The 16,082-nt window shown below is 46.4% G+C and overlaps 1 protein-coding gene across 3 annotated transcripts in view; it reads right to left on the bottom strand.

Annotated features, from left to right (window-relative positions):
• The window catches only part of Rbpj (recombination signal binding protein for immunoglobulin kappa J region), a 199,270-nt gene that overhangs the window by 72,585 nt on the left and 110,603 nt on the right, over positions 1 to 16,082 (bottom strand). Inside the window, exon 1 of one of the 3 annotated variants that reach the window (XM_051164943.1) lies at positions 891 to 983. The exons of 1 other annotated variant lie outside the window; for it this stretch is intronic. In XM_051164943.1, coding sequence (XP_051020900.1) covers positions 891 to 949 — 59 coding nt within the window. In that variant the 5' untranslated portion in view covers positions 950 to 983. Of the gene's footprint in view, positions 1 to 656; positions 767 to 890; positions 984 to 16,082 lie in introns of those variants that run through there. One more of the 3 variants, XM_051164945.1, reaches the window with a different exon arrangement.

Here is a 16,082-nt window from a genome sequence, read left to right as displayed (position 1 = left end):
ACTAAGGACCAAAGAGGAAAAAAGGTGAGAGGGGATACACAAGAGAAAGACAATGGAAGAGAGAGAGAGAAAGGCATGAATCTGGTGCCAGGGCTGTGGCAGGTCACCCGGCTGCTGAGGAGAGGGTTACAACAAAGGGGCACAGGAGGAAGGACAGTGGAGTGGAGATGCAGACGGGATGCGGGGCGCGCAACGGCTCCCACCGAGCGCCTAAGGCGGCGAAACAAAGGGCCGGGGACAGAGTCGCGGGGGGCAGCGCGCAGAGACAAAGCGCTCGGGCTCCGGGGGCAGCGGCGGGGCGGACGGGCGACGCGGGCCGCCGGGAACAAAGCTGCGCTGGGCTCCCGGCCAGGCCTTCCGAAGGGGGGCGCGCGGAAGGCACGGCGCCCACGGCCCCGCGCGCCGGCCGCACTCCTCCCGCAGCCGCCGGCCTCGTCCCCGCCCGCCCTCACGCGCCCGGAGCCCGCTCCACCGCGGCGCACGGCGAGCCCCGCACCGCACCGCACCACACCTCGCCGGCCCGCGCGACCGCGTCGCCGCCCGCGCCGCCTCCCGAGCCCGGGCGCGCCGCGCAGCCCCGGCCCGCCGCCTGCCGCGGGCAGCCAGACACCCGCAACTTTCCCGGTTCCCAGCACTCGCTGCCCCCTCAGACTTACCCTGTCACAACAGGCGCCATCTTCCACAAACTCTCGCCAAAACTCCAACCCTCGCGAGATTCCTCCCGCCGCCTTTCCCTGCTCCTCTCCCCCGCCCCTTCCCTCGGCCTCGCTGAACGCTGCCACCCGGCCCCCGCGCCGCCTTTCCCAGCTCCGCCGCCGCCGGGAGTCAGCCACCTCGCGCCGCCGGCGGGCTAGAGGGAATCCTGTTCGCTGCCTTCCCTGGAAACCTACCCCGGCGATGGAGCATGCGCAGGCCGCTCCTCCTCGGGCGAGCCCTTCGTGTGGTCCATGGGGAGCGCTCCGGTTATCCGGGTTTTGGGACGCGCCCTCGGGGACGTACGTGGAGACTGAGGAAAACCGGAGGGGATTACTACGGGGACAAGGACTGGAGGGGGTCAGGAGGCGGAGCCCGGCGGCCGGGGAGGAGGGGTCCTGGGAAAATGTGAGCGTTTCACAGGCCTACGTGAGACACCTCCTCAAGTGGGTGTTTTCCAAGTGGCTTCCCGCTCGCCGAGGGTTCCCAGCCCTTTTCATTCATTCGGACGTCCATTGGACACCTCCTTTATGCTAATCTCGGGATCAGGTGCCGTAGCGGTGGAGACGGGACTGAGACCCGGTGTCTGTCACCTGCCAGCGACTGTCTTCATTCATTTCCCCCTGCACTACCTGCACACGTGGTGAGACGGGCATGATGACAGCGTGGCCCGACCCTTTGCAGAGCTCTGCAGACGGAAGGCTCTTTGGGGATTAGACTGCGTGGCGTTAGCAGCTTCTTCGCCTCCCCCCCGTGCTGACCCGGAGATCAGCCTCTGGCAAAGGCGCCCCCCTTCCACATGTCCACCTCTCATCCACATGTCAGAGCCCCCGAATGGTTCTTCCCCTAGAGGCACACTCCAAGCCCAGGGACTCGGGAGCGAGCTGCCCTCCGAGCTCAGGCTCCCTAGGAACTCAGGGCAGCCAGCCACCAGCTCGCAGGATGCGCGGCGTGTAGGTGACGGCTTAGAAGCAGCTCCTCTTCTGGCCGGACCTGTCGCCCGCAGCGTGCACGGGAAACACCTAGCCAGGTGCAGGCCCGAGCCCCGCCCCTCCCCTACCTGCGAACCTCCCTGCTCCCCCATCCCCGCCCTTTCCTTTCCTAGAGATTCCCAGCTCCGGCACTGCCTCCCGCAGGGAGCCACAAAACCCGGACAACTGGACTCAGCCGCCCCAAACTCGCTCCGAGGCGCCGCAGGATTGGCGCGGCGCGGCGCGCGCGCCACTGCGCATGTGCGCAATGCGGGCAGCCGAGTCTCACGCTACACCTCCTTCCGACCGCTTTCCACCGCTCGGCTCAGACACAACACGGGCCGTGGGAAATTTCCTAAACCTCGCGAGAGCGCGCTCCCCCACCCCACCCCAACACCCCCGGGCCGCTGGGCGTGCGCCCTAAATCTAGCAGAGCGGGGCCCGACAGGTGTTCGTCTCGTGCGGCTCCCGGCGCGCGTGCCCGGGCGCCGAAGGCACAGTCGGGCCGGCCCGCGAGGCGGGGCGGTGGGCGCGTGGCTAGGAGCGGCGGGCGGAGGCCGCCCTGGCACACTCACGCACGCTCCGGGCAGGCTTCCTGTCGCCCTCCGGAGCCTGGTACTTTCCTGAAATGTGCCAGACGCGGTGCCCCCCGCCTCCAGGAGCTGACAGACAGCCCCCGTGTCGACTTTGAGTCATGCATCTGAGTCACCTAGTCTGGCCTCCGCTGCACTTGCTTTTACAACAAGTTTGGATTCCCTAACTACTCTAGCGATGGCTGGTTTTTCCTGGCCTTGTGAGCCGGGCAAGTAAGCTGAGGTTTGGCGACCTCGCTTGTTTGCATTGAGTTACAAGGACGCGATTTAAATATCTTAACCTCCTAGTCTGTTCCTAACCTTTAAAGGAATCCTTACATACCAGTTTCTCTCCCCCTCATAGGACTTAACATGCCGGTTTTGTTTCCTTCCTCTTTTCTATGCTTTTGTAGTAAGCATCCCATTTTAGGTATTGTTTCATTAGTTAGTGGCTGCTGTTTTCCACACACCCTTTCTTTATGGATCACTTGCCTAAGAGGTCCGAACATTCTTCAGGCAGCCTCTTCTCAGATTGCTCTGTCGTGTCCCTATAGCACTAGTGTCTTGCTGGCACCATAGACCCACATATGTAGACTTGAAGTGGATTTGGACATTTAAAGGACAATAAGCCCCCTAATAGCTAATATCTCCTTGCTGTGTTATGAACAAGAAATCAAGCTTTGATGTTCAGAAGGTTTGTAAGGGTATATGATATGGGTTTGCCTATTGCTTTATTTACTTCACCTTTAATAATGGATGTATGGCTACTTAATACGGCATGTCAAAACAGGCTCATCCAGACCAGAAGAGTGCTATAGAAGAAAAATATCTAAACATTTCCTCAAAGCTGTCATCCCAAGTGTTTTCTGACATAGTGTAGTCAGTGACACTAATGTTGGACCGATGGCCATGAGACCTTGGAAAGCCCTGTTAGTCATAAATCTGATCTCAACTCATCAGCTCCACCTACAGTGTTTTCCTTTCTAGATAAACGCAACTCCTTTGCTCTCGCTTAAGAGGACCTTGGAGTTAGTGCTGCCTATCACTCACCCATGATGAAACCAGGAGAAAAATCACGCTCGTTATAACTATCAGTCTATTTTCTAGTTGGCAATATGTTAGGAAAGGAAGTTAATACTGACCCCAGCTTTGGAGAGTGCAGGAGCAAATGATGCTAACATATGCTTGGCTGGGGCAAGTCCTCCTCAGCAGATGGTGGCACATTAACAGAAGCATGTGCACACAAAAGAGGTCACACAGACTGGAAGACTGGAAACCAGAGACAGAACAGGAGCCAGGTTTATTTCTAGAATGACTTTATTTAAAGGTGAGGTTACCTTTTTTTATATGTGTGGGTGTGCACAGGCCATGGCACACATGTGAAAGTCAGAGGACAACTTGCTAAGCTCATTCTCTCCTACTATGTGGGTGCTGGGGATCACTCTTTGGTTGCCTTAATTACCTGCCACTAGGTCCAACTTCTTGAAAGTTTAACCACTTCTCACTGTACTACTTTGGGGACCAAGATTACACATGAACTTGGCATCACACGGGAACTATGTTCAAACCACAGAACTGTACTCTCTAACCTTCTCTACCTCCTTAGCTATTGGTTTAGTCTAACCTGTCCATTTCCCCACCTGCTGTACAGGCTCTCTCTCCTAAGTGATGCTCCTTACTTCCATGCTCGCTTGTTTCCCCCTCTGTCTCTTCTCAGTGGACCATTCCTCATCATCCTCTGAGACTCCAGTGGTTTCTCCGGTTCACTATAAGAACCTAGCACTTGGTTCAGGGCCAGACTCCCCTGACCGCTTCGACTCTAGCACTTCCTCCCCTTTCCTTCACTTGAAGCACTAGCCTGCGGCTCTCCCTGCAGCTCAAGGGGCATGTTTAGCACTCTCAGCTCCAAGCCTGTGCCCTTTCCATGACCTGCAGTGCTCTCCCCTCACATACATAGGAGGAAGGAAGGCTCTTTTTGGAATCTTGAGGTGAATCCCATACCCTGGCCCTCTTTGGCCACCCTCAGGTAAATCCCATACCCTGGCCCTCCTTGGCCACCCTGAGATAAATGCTGAACCCTGGCCCTCTTTGGCCACACTTTCACTAGAGTGACTCCCATTCTTGTTCTTATATCCTTTGTCTTTCTCAAGACGTCACAGTAACGCCCCATCGATGACACTTGGTGTGTTGTCTACACCCTGTTGGAAACAAGGGCTTTCATCTCTTTTGTTTACCCTTCGGGCCTCAGTTCCTGGAACATTACCTGAAGTGGGGTAGGTACTTGCAGGGGCATGGAGGGGAGCTAGGGAGTCTCTCACATTAGGCCCGAGGAGAGATGATTTTAAAGGATGGAAGGAAGATGAATGAAAATACTGGGAACCTCATATATATCATTAAGGAAAACAAATTTTGTTTTGTTTTGTTTTTCGAGACAGGGTCTCTCTGTGTAGCCTTGGCTGTCCTGGACTTGCTTTGTAGACCAGGCTGGCCTCGAACTCACAGCAATCCGCCTGCCTCTGCCTCCCGAGTGCTGGGATTAAAAGCATGCACTATCAGGCCCGGCTTAAGAAAATTTTTTTCTTCCTGGTTTTCCTGTACTTGTGTGTCTGAATTCAGATATGTGCAAGGAAGTCAACAGCCTTATCATGCTCACCTGTCACTTAGTATGAGACAGGGTCTCTATTGTCTCTCTTGAATATTCCAAGAGAGCTGAGCTGTGAGACTCCAGGCAGTCTCTTGTCTCTGCCTCCCGTCTCCACATTAGAGCATGGGGATTATAGACCTGGTTTTAGCGTGGGTTTCTGGGCTTTGAACTTAGGTCCTCATCTAGCAAGTATTTTTACTTACTGAGCCTTCTCAGCCCAGGATTTTGCTTTGTTCTAAATCAAGAAAAACTGAGTAATGCAATAGTATGTATCTCTTTATGAGTAAAAACTACTCTTCAGGTACTTAGGTGGGAGGACCACATAATCTCAATAACAAGCAAACAGTGATATATGTATAGATTTGGCTGTTGTGTAGAAAATGGTTCTGGGAACAATGTATGTATCTGCTAAAAAGCAGAAATACTTTCTATGTAGTTATGTGGAAGAATCACATAGTTTCAACAACAAGCAAACAGTGATAAATGAATGTACACGTAGAAGCCTGTTTGTGTCTAAAATGGCTCTAGCTATCCTCAAATAGGCTCTCTTGGATCCTTTGAATTTGTGCCATGTGCATATATAGTCTATTAAAAATATAAAGCAGAGGAAAATAAAAGAAAAATGTAATAAGTGCTCAATGAGAGGGAAAAAAAGACCAGATTTGTTTTTTGTTCTTGTTTACTTCATCTGAACCATTTTGTAATAGAAGTTATGCCTATGATGTGCCATCTCAGTGGAATTAAAATGGAAGAGCTGACTCATGGTCCACTTGGCGCAAGCATCATCATCTTTGATATTTTACAAAAATGGCTTACACAAAGGGCCTCCAAGGCCCTCCTGGCTAGCAGAGTGCACAGACAAATCAGAGCTGGAGACCAAGCCTGGGTTAACAGGATTGGAGCAGGAAAGCCTCTGCAGAGCTGATCATTGAGTTGTGTCTCACCTCTTGGAAGACAGTAAGGGGGCAGAAGTACTCAAGCCCACTGAAGAGCAAGTCCTGAGGTGTGAAGAGACTCAAATTCAGGAGAACTCCAGTTGGAGGACCAATCAATACACAGAGAAGAAATGCCCAGCATCCACCCAGGGTCAATAAGTAGGGACCTAGGACAACCGCGGCCCTTAAGCATGAGCTGCATCAGACACACTTGTACATCCATGTTAATGTTGTATTATTCATAACAGCAAGGAAATAGAACCAGCCTATATGTGCATCAGTAGATGAATGGATAATGAAATTGTGGTCCATATACACAATGGAGTTTACTCAGCGGTAAAGAAAAAGGAAATCAAGGGCACACTCAGGAGGCAGAGGTAGGTAGATCGCTGGGTTCGAGGCCAGCCTGGTCTACAAAGTGAGTCCAGGACAGTCAGAGCTACACAGAAAAGGAAAAAAAAAGAAAAAGAAAAAAAAAAGAAAGAAAGAAAGAAAAAGGAAATCATTAAACATGCAGGAAAATTAATAGGTCTGGAAAATAGATAAAGTGAAATAACCTAAACTCAAGACAAGTATTGAATTTCTCCTATATGTCTCCTAGCTTATATTTATACATATGCATAAAAATGGGTGTAAGTGTGGGCATAAAATATGGAACTAGAAAGGAGACCAGGAGATAAAAAAAAGGGGAACTCGAAGCAGAGAAGGGGCAGGCAATAAGGCACACATGACGTCAGCATGGAAAGGTGGTTGAGAACAGCAAGGTCATGGAGGGGGAGAGGCCAGAGAAGGGAGGAGAAGCATTAGCAAAGATAAATTTTGTTTGAAAACACTGCAAGGACAGCCTGGTCTACAAAGCGAGTCCAGGACAGTCAAGGATACACAGAGAAACCCTGTCTCAGAAAAAAACAATAAAAAAAAAACACGGTAATGAAACCCAATATTGTCTATGCCAAAGTTAAAATGTTTTAATTGTAAAAGGGAGGAACGTGGCCTGGAGAGAGGCATCAGGGTTTAAAAGCACTGGCTAGTCTCTCAGAGGACCTGGGTTAGATGCCTAGCACTCACATGTTAGCTCACAACTATCCGTAACTCCAGTTCTAGAAGACCTAGTGCCCTCTTCCACCTCCACTGGCTCAAGGCTCACAAATGGTACCTATACATACATGCAGGCAAACTACCCACACACATTAAACAAACGAACTAAAAAAAAAAAAAATGTACATCACTAAAACTCTGAATGAATGAGTGGCCTGTGCCAAGGAGTGGGTGGGTATAGCAGACTGTATCAGAGGTGCCAAGCATGCTGATGCAATGGTCTGACCCAGGCTTGCAAAGCATTTCTAATACAGCCAGCGTGAGGATCACCTTTCCGCAGGAGGTTCCAGTCCAGGGGTGATTGATGTATGGTTTCTTTTTCTTTCTTTCTTTTTTTTAAACTAATAAATGAAATATTTAAATAGGAAAGAAATGAATTTGGAGGTCCCTGAACATGTGTCCAGTGGGCAAGCAAACCAGTTGGTAGCTCATTAACATGTGTAATACCCAGTGCTTCTTTTGTTCCTTCTCTGTCTCTCAGTAGGGTGTCTCTGTGGAATCCTGACTGGCTGGAATTCACTGTCAACCAAGCTGCCTTTGAACTTCTGAAAAGCCTACTTTTGCCTCCCAATGAGGCTAATGTTGCTTTTATCCTAAAATCAAGTTGTATCCAGATCCCTACATTAATGGACCATACTCCCAACACTGAGCTCTTCACTATAAGCCATTAGAGAATGGGTTTAACCTCCCAGGCCGTCGCTCCTCTGTAAAATGTAGGTGATAGTGCCCAATTCTCAGAGCTGTTCTGGGGAGTCAGAGTGTTACTGTATGCCAGCAATTCCATGAAATCAAGTCAGCCACTCCGTGTCTTGCATTCTTGCCAAAATCCTTCTAAATCACATCAAAGTGTTCTAAGAACGACAAAACCCCACATTTTTTATTTATTTTGTTTTAGCTAGGTTTGGTTTTGGGGGACGAGGTTTCTCTGTGTGGCCTTGGCTGTCCTGGACTCACTTTGTAGACCAGGCTGGCCTCGAACTCACAGTGATCCGCCTGCCTCTGCCTCCCGAGTGCTGGGATTAAAAGCGTGCGCCACCACGCCTGGCTCCTTCCCATTTGTCCTTGTATGTATAGTCCCGCCTCTATTGTATTCTAGAGTATGTTAATCTAATTTACAGAAGGTTGAAAGAGTATGGAAGATGTTATTAGATCATGCAATTCTATAAGGAGACCGCTGGAAGTGAGTCACTCAACGCACTTGAGACATGGGCTTCAGGTGAACTTGAGAAAAGAAAAGACATACCCACCCTTTCTTTCCAGTTCTGTTTGTGATTTTACAAGATCCTTTGGCACTAGCAATCTGACTTTTTTGTGGGCCTGTTTGGTGTTATGCTTAGCTTGCAAAGGTGCAGCAGTGCTAGGAAGCAAAGTAGCAAAGCAGGCCGTTTGCTCTAGCTAAGCGCAGCATGAGTGGAATCAAGTGCACACTCGGTGCAAAGCATGTGAACCAATCCAGTGCTCTGTCAGGGGTTTTAACAGCAAATTAATAGAAAGAAAATACTTTCATGTGTGATTGATATATTGCATTCTTTTTATAACATAAATACTATAAAGGCAGTTAACACTAAATAAAAAATAATACCATGGGAGTCATAAAGTTCCAGTTGTCTGCTCATAGAAGCATATATTTAAATTCTGACTTCCTAGACGATCCCTTTTTGTCATGTATCATATACTTGCTAGTTTAGGGGTTTGCATTATGTCACTGTTAAGTGTCCACGGTTTGAAGAAAGAGCTGGTCCAACGTGGGCAGATTCATTTTTCCTAATCTGCAAACGGGAAATATGGGGGTTGGAAATACTACATGAGATTACCAGGTATACAGGAAGTTCTGACCCTAGGAGATACCTCCCAACTCCCAACCTCCCACCCCACCCCACAAAACAAATTCAGTTTTCTGAGCCCTTTGATGGACTATTCCCTGCATCGGTGTTTTGTAGCGTGCATGAAGTCAGATAATTGTAAGCAATTAAATAGAAACAATTGTCCTTAAGTAAAGTCATAGCACTTAAGTTTCATTTGGCACATTTGCTTTTGAAAAGGTGACAGTGGGGCTGGGATTAGGGCTAGGGCATTGGCTCAGCAGTTAAGTGCTACTCAAGAAAGTTTGAGAACCAGATTGGATCCCCATAAACCCATGCAGATGCCAAGTGAGCCTAGTGCCCCATCTGTAACTCTAGCCTCTAAGGCAGAACACGGGGATCCCCAGAGCAAGCTGGCTAAGACCACTGGCCATATCCGTGAGATCTGGCATGATTCATAGACTGCCTCAGGGAAGACTGTGCAAGAGCAGTAGTGGATGATTTCTAACATAAATCTTGGGCCTCCACATGCATGTTCAAACACACACATGCATGCACACCCCCAGTACACATACACAATCACATGTGTACACAGCAAAGGGTCTTTTTTTTTTTTTTAAGGTTAGCTGTGGTTATAAGGCAAATCATCATGATAGAAAACAAGCCTTGCATTTCCGTCTCTGGACTATGCTGCTATTTAAGCTTCTGTCTTAAACATGAGGGTGGTGTCTTTCAAGACAAACCTGCCAGAAAGGGTTCATGCTTTGCATGTTGTGTCGTGATGAAAACTATCAACCTGCAGCAAGACCTTTGTGCCTAGCATTTTTGTTCAAGACAGACTCGGTAGTAAGAAGTTCAGTCTTGGAAAGCATCTATTCATGCAATAACAAACTGAGAGTTTTCAAGCAATTGTGTGAAATTCTCACTGTCAAAGTCAACACACTAACCGGTCACCCCCTGAAACAGCTCTAGCAGAGTTGTGTTCTGTCACCTTCGATAGTTGCTGTTGACATTATGCACTTTCAGATGCTAACTACTTTAAACTGTCATATCAACATGTAGAGATTCTTAAAATTTATTTTTATATTTATTTTTATTTTATGTGTACGGGTGTTTTGCCTACATGTGTGTCTGTGCACCATGAATGTGCCCAGAGCCCACAGAAGAACAAGTGCGCTTAACATCTGAGCCATCTCTTCAGCTCCAACAAGTAGAGATATTTATTTATCTCTAGTTTTAGTTTTGCAAGACAGGGTTTCTCTATGTAGCCCTGGCTGTCTTGGAACTCACCCTATAGACCAAGCTAGCCTCAAACTCAGAGATCTGCCTGCCTATGCCTCTAGAGTTGCTGGGATTAAAGGCATGTGCTACCAAACCTGGCCTACTTGTAGGTTATTTTTACTATATATTTTATTATTTCTTATATTATGTGTATGTATGTACAGGTGCTCCTATAGGCAGATGCCCTCCTCGGAGCTGAGTTCCGGACAATTGCAAGCTGCCTGATGCGGGTGCTGGGAATTGAACTCAGCTCTTCTGAAAGAGCTATACATGCTTTTAACCACTGAGTCTTATCTCCAGCTCTTGAAACCACAGAAAGAGAGACAGACAGAGACAGAGAGACAGAGAAAGAGCGATAGAGAGAAAGAGACAGATAGACAGAGGAAAGAGGAAAGAAGGGAGGGGGAAAGAAGGAAAAAGGAAAGGAAAGGAAAGAAAAGAGAAAACCTGAAATCCCAGCACTTGGAAGGCAAAAGCATGTAAATCTCTGTGAGTTCAAGGCCAGCCTGGTCTTCAAAGTGAGTCCAGAACAGCCAAGGCTACACAGAGAAACCCTGTCTCAAAAAAACAAGAAGAAGGAGGAGGAGGAAGAGGAGGAGAAGAAGAAGAAAAGAGAGTGGGAGGGAAGAGAGAGAGAGAGAGAGAGAGAGAGAGAGAGAGAGAGAGAGAGAGAGAGAGAGAGAGAAGGAAAAGCCTCTGGTGATTTCCAGTTGAGCTATGGACACGTCATGAACACAGACACCTGATACATAGTAGGCTTGAAATGCTTCAGCTGCATCTAATGATATGGTCATTGGAAAATGCATTTGAGAATCAATCTAAAGGAATCCTTAAGAACTGTATTAGGATTTATAACTAGTATGGCCCTATATAATTTTTGCTGCTTAAGTATTATTTAAATTTTATCATGATTAGCATCCTGTAAGAGGTAAGTAAATCTTACTGAAGTGAAAGGAATATTCCACCAGTGGAAAAACATTTCTTAAACTCGTAACTACAAATTGCCTCTCTTCTTCTAAGTACTTTGGAAAGATTTGGAAATTTATTCGTGCCTTTTTTTTTTTTTTTTCTTCCAGTTTTCCAAACACGTGGCCTAAACTCTACCCTTAGAATTACTTTTGACTTCACTGAGAGTTATAAATTACCGTCTGGGAAAAGCATTTGGCTCCTAGGTTTCAATGTACTCTCAATTTCTCCAGAAATGTTCTTATGAAATGCAAATCTGGTGTTCATCAAGCAGTTACACCTACAGAGAGCATCATATTTTCCTTCACCAGCAAATCTAAGCCTTTTATTTTTAACTAGCATGGCTATATCTATATTTACATGGTACTTTCCAAGTTCCTGAAATAAGCAATAATCACAGAATCTAGGCAGAAAGAGAAGGACGTAAAAACCGAAAGATAACTTCTGAAGAACAGGTTACATGCAGAAGTACTTTGTTTTATGTGGCGAGGGTTTCCAAATGGCTGTGTGCCAAGCCTGCAACTGCTTTCTCTTCTGACTGGGGTGTGTCGGGGTGGTAGTAGAGCACTTGCCTAAGTATGTGTGAGGCCCTGGGCTCAATCCCCGGGACTGTCATGAATAATGAATGCCTGCTGTGATATAGACTTTGTAAACTCGATAGACATCATTGCATCTTCGTTGTCCCAGGCCCTCTCAGGGACATGAGGCATCCCAGCCAATCGTCAGGACAAGGAAGGGTCTCCGTTGTCACAGATTACTCTCAGAAAACACGGTTCCTGTTCATTATGCTCTTAGAAGTCGAATCTATGATTCAAAGACAGTTCTTTATTTAGGAACTATAGATATGAAAATTATTTCATTATAAACTAGTAGGAAGCCAGCCAGGAAGACAGTCACAGGAGGACATTAATGCCTTCACACACACACACACACACACACACACACACACACACACACTCACTCACACCAAGTAAGCCCATACAGTATTGTAAAGTAGCACATTTACCTTCCTTGGAAACATTTAATACACATGATTCAAAAGATAGGAGAGTAGGGCTGGGCAGTGGTCACCCACGCCTTTAATCCCAGCCCTTGGGAGGCAGAGGCAGGTGGATCTCTGAGTTTCAGGCCAGCCTGATCAACATAGTGAGTTTCAGGACAACCAAGGCTACACAGAGAAGCCATGTCTTGTTTCGGGGGAGAAGGAACCTAATAGAAATATTTAATGTCAATATTTTGTTATCAGATTTTATATCCGATTTATAATGTATGTTATCAGATATAATATCTAATTTACTGCTGTGTACAGACACCCATGGATCACAGTGAACTTATGGAGGTCAGAGGACAAGTTTTAGGAGTTGGTTCTCTCCTTTCACCTTGTTTTTGAGGCAAAGTCTCTCTCTCTCTCTCCCCCCCCGCATCTATCTCTCTCCTGTCCCCCTCTCTCTAAAGACTTGCACCATCACGCCCGACACTGTTATATATTTTTAAATGTATGAACTAGCAACATTGAGAAACTGATGATTGACAGCCAGAACAAGAACATAGTTTAATGCCCATTTTGGGGGGGTTTGTTGTTGTTTACTATGTTGGAAACATTTCCCCAATACCATCATGAGGAACACTCTATAACAATAGCTCTTATAAATAAGGACACAAAAATCCTCAGCAAAATACTAACAAGCACCCAACAAAGCAGACGCAAACTGGTTCGTCCTCAACCTACAAAAGGACCTCTGGAAGAAATATTCTCCGTAACACCAGAAAGAAGAGTAGGGTTGGCACTCTTCCCATTTCTTTCCCAAATTGTACACAATGTTCTCACCAAAGGAATTAGGCAAGAAATGAACATACACCAGCCGGGGCATGGTGGCGCACGCCTGTAATCCCAGCATTTAGAAGGCAGAGGCAGTCAGATCTCTGTGAGTTTGAGGCCAGGGACAGGACAGCCAGGGCTACACAGAGAAACCTTGTCTTGAAAAACAAAACAAAAACAAAAACAAAAATAAAACCTAAAAGGATGTGACTAGATACTCTTCCCCCGACAAAATGTGCAAATAACCATTAAACATAATTTTCCAAGTGTTCAGTGCCTTCAGCAGCGTTAGTGAGATAGAAATCAAAACCACCCTCACTTCATACCTACCAAGAAGACAGCAACAGAAACGAGATAATGACGAGGACCAAAGACTGACAAGTACTGAAACCCCCACACTCAGCTGACAGGGATGTAGAACAATTCCGCCATTTTGAGAAAACACTGGCAGTTCCTCAAAAGGCCAAGACAGACTTTCTAGATGACTCATGGAGTTCACGCTCAGGTAGGTAACCAAGGAGAACTGAAAACGTGAAATATCTGTCCACACAGAAACATACGTGTTCAAGGCAGTATTAGTGATAATATCTAAACATATGAAACTGTAAATGCATACTAACTGATGAATTCGTAAACAAAATGTGGTATGCTCAGAAAATGGACTATTAGGGTATTTTAAAAGTGAATTGCTGATAGTCATTACAAACTTCTAAAACTATGCTATATATAAAAAGCAAACTACAAACTGGGCTTGGTGGTGCATGCTTTTGATCCCAGCACTCTGGAGGCAGAGGCAGGTGGATATCTATGAGTTCAAAGCCAGCCTACTCTACAGAGTCCAGGACAGCCAAGGCTCTGTTACACAAAGAATCCCTGTCTCAAAAATAAATAAATAAATAAATAAATAAATAAATAAACAAAAATAAAAATAAAAAGTAAGGAGGAGGAGGAGGACAAGAAGATAGTGTATAGTATGACTCTAGTGTCCAAAAAAGACAACCCTATACAAACAGTATATTGATATAGAGACTGGCTGTCTAGACCTGAGAGACATACATACCGATGGTTAACTGCCAAATGGTACAGATGATGAAAACTGATGTAGTGACAAGTGCATAGCTGTGTGAATATACAAACAACAGCAAAAACAACAAAACCCACAAAACCAAAAACCAAATCACTGAATGTGGGCTTTTGTTTGTCTTGTAAAACAGTGTTTCATAAACCCATGTTTGTGTGTGTGTGTGTGTCCATGCTCACACAGGTGGGAACAGAGGTTGACCTCAGGCATCTTCCTCAGTCATTCTCTGTATGATGTTCTGAGACGTCTTTCACTGAACATGAAGCTCACTGATGTGGGTAGACCTGCTGGTCATCAAGGACAGGGATCCTCTTTTCTCTGCCTCCCTGGAATTACAGGGTGTGGGCCACACACCATGGCACCTGGCATTTTTATGTGGGTGCTTGGGGTACAATTTGAGTTCTCAAGCTTTCTTGGCAAGTACTTTCTTGACTGAGCCATCACCCTAGCTTATCTTAAGAAAATTTAATGGCTCGGCAGTTAAGAGCACTGTCTGCTCTTTCAGAGGACCCGGGTTCAATTCCCAGCAACTACATGGTGGCTCACAACCATCTATAATGTGATCTGATGCTCTCTTCTGGCATGCAGGTGTTCATGAAGTTAGGGCACTCATATATATAAAATTAATAATAATAATAATAAACAATAATAGTAATAATAACAATAGTAGTAGTAGAAGAAGAAAAGAAGAAGAAGAAAGGAAGAGGAAAGAAAATTAATGGATGGAACTATTAAGCGCCAACCTAATTCAAGTGGTTTTCTTTTGGGATTTTTGTTCATTTGTTTGTTTTGTTTTGTTTTGCTTTGTTGGTTTTTTGAGACAGGATTTCGCTGTGTTAACCTGGCTGTTCTGGACTCACTTTATAAACCAGGCTGGCCTCGAACTCAGAGCGATCCACCTGCCTCTGCCTCCCAAGTGCTGGGATTAAAGGCAAGCGCCCCCACCACCCAGCTTCATGTGGTTTTAATTGACATGATCTTTGTGGTTCCTTTATCCATAAGACTTCTGAGCCCCTTTTTAAGGAAGTTATGGCTCAGAGAAATTAAGGAAGGAAGCTATGGCCCAGAGAAATTAAGTAATTTTCTTAAACTCAAACAAATGGTTCCGGATAGCTCCTGCTTGAAGGCTGTGTACCACTCTAGGCTTTCTCCACAGTCTATTCAATGGGTGGGCAGCTAGTTGCCTTCACTCTTTCCCACCTTTTATTATAGCCCAGAGGACTTGGGGGGGAGGAACGGGATTTGAAGAGCAATTACAGGTGAGTGTGCGAGTGTTACCTTGAAGACAGTGTCTAGCCTACTCCTGGGAGTGGGTGTTTCTGGGAATCTGGCAACTAAAAAGAAAGGGCATTAGAAATGGGATGGGAGCCAGGCCTGGTGTCGCTCGCCTTTAATCCCAGCACTTGGGAGACAGAGGCAGGCGGTTCTCTGTGAGTTCTAGGCCAGCCTGGTCTTCAAACCAGGACAGCCAAGGTTACACAGAGAAACCCTGTCTCGAAACAAACAAACAAACAAACAAACAAACAAAAGGATGGGATGGGAAATGGAATTCTCTTATTTTTAAATGTGGAATGTAAGAAGGGGAAGATGACAAGAATGGTGCATTTCAGGTTCTACCTGGAAGTTAAGATCTTCTGGAGTTCTGAGTCCTTTGTCTTCCTCTCCACAAAGATTTGCTCCAAGCCCAAAGAGAACTCTGAGAGCTTTACTCACTACTGTTTGCCCAGGAACTATATTTCTCAACTTCCTCCTCTTTGCTGTACTCTTTACGAGTGGTCTTTTAAAAGTCATCTTTGTAAACTTAGTCCTTTCATCTTGTTTTCTAAGTTGTCCTTTAACTTCAGCACATTCCATTGAGTCCTGTTGCTTCTAACAACACTACAGTGATAGGAACAAAACAAGACAGTCTCACCTGGGCAGTGGTGGCGCACGCCTTTAATCACAGCACTTGGGAGGCAGAGGCAGGCAGATCACTGTGAGTTCAAGGCCAGGTTGGTCTACAAAGTGAGTCTAGGATAGTCAAGGCTACACAGAGAGACCCTGTATTGAAAAACCAAAAAAAAAAAAAAGAAAAGAAAAAGAAAAAAAAGAAAAGAAAATCTCAGCTAGGCATGATAGTGCACACACATTTTTAATCCCAACACTCAGAAGGCAGAGGCAGGAGGATCACTGTGAGTTTGAGGTCAGCCTGGTCTACCGAGGGAGTCCAGGACAGCCAGA

The sequence above is a fragment of the Acomys russatus genome, chromosome 22 (genome assembly GCF_903995435.1).
Source record: "Acomys russatus chromosome 22, mAcoRus1.1, whole genome shotgun sequence".
Classification (NCBI taxonomy): domain Eukaryota; kingdom Metazoa; phylum Chordata; class Mammalia; order Rodentia; family Muridae; genus Acomys; species Acomys russatus.
The sequence above is the reverse complement of the archived record's forward strand: the minus strand, read 5'-3'. Positions and strand labels throughout refer to the sequence as shown.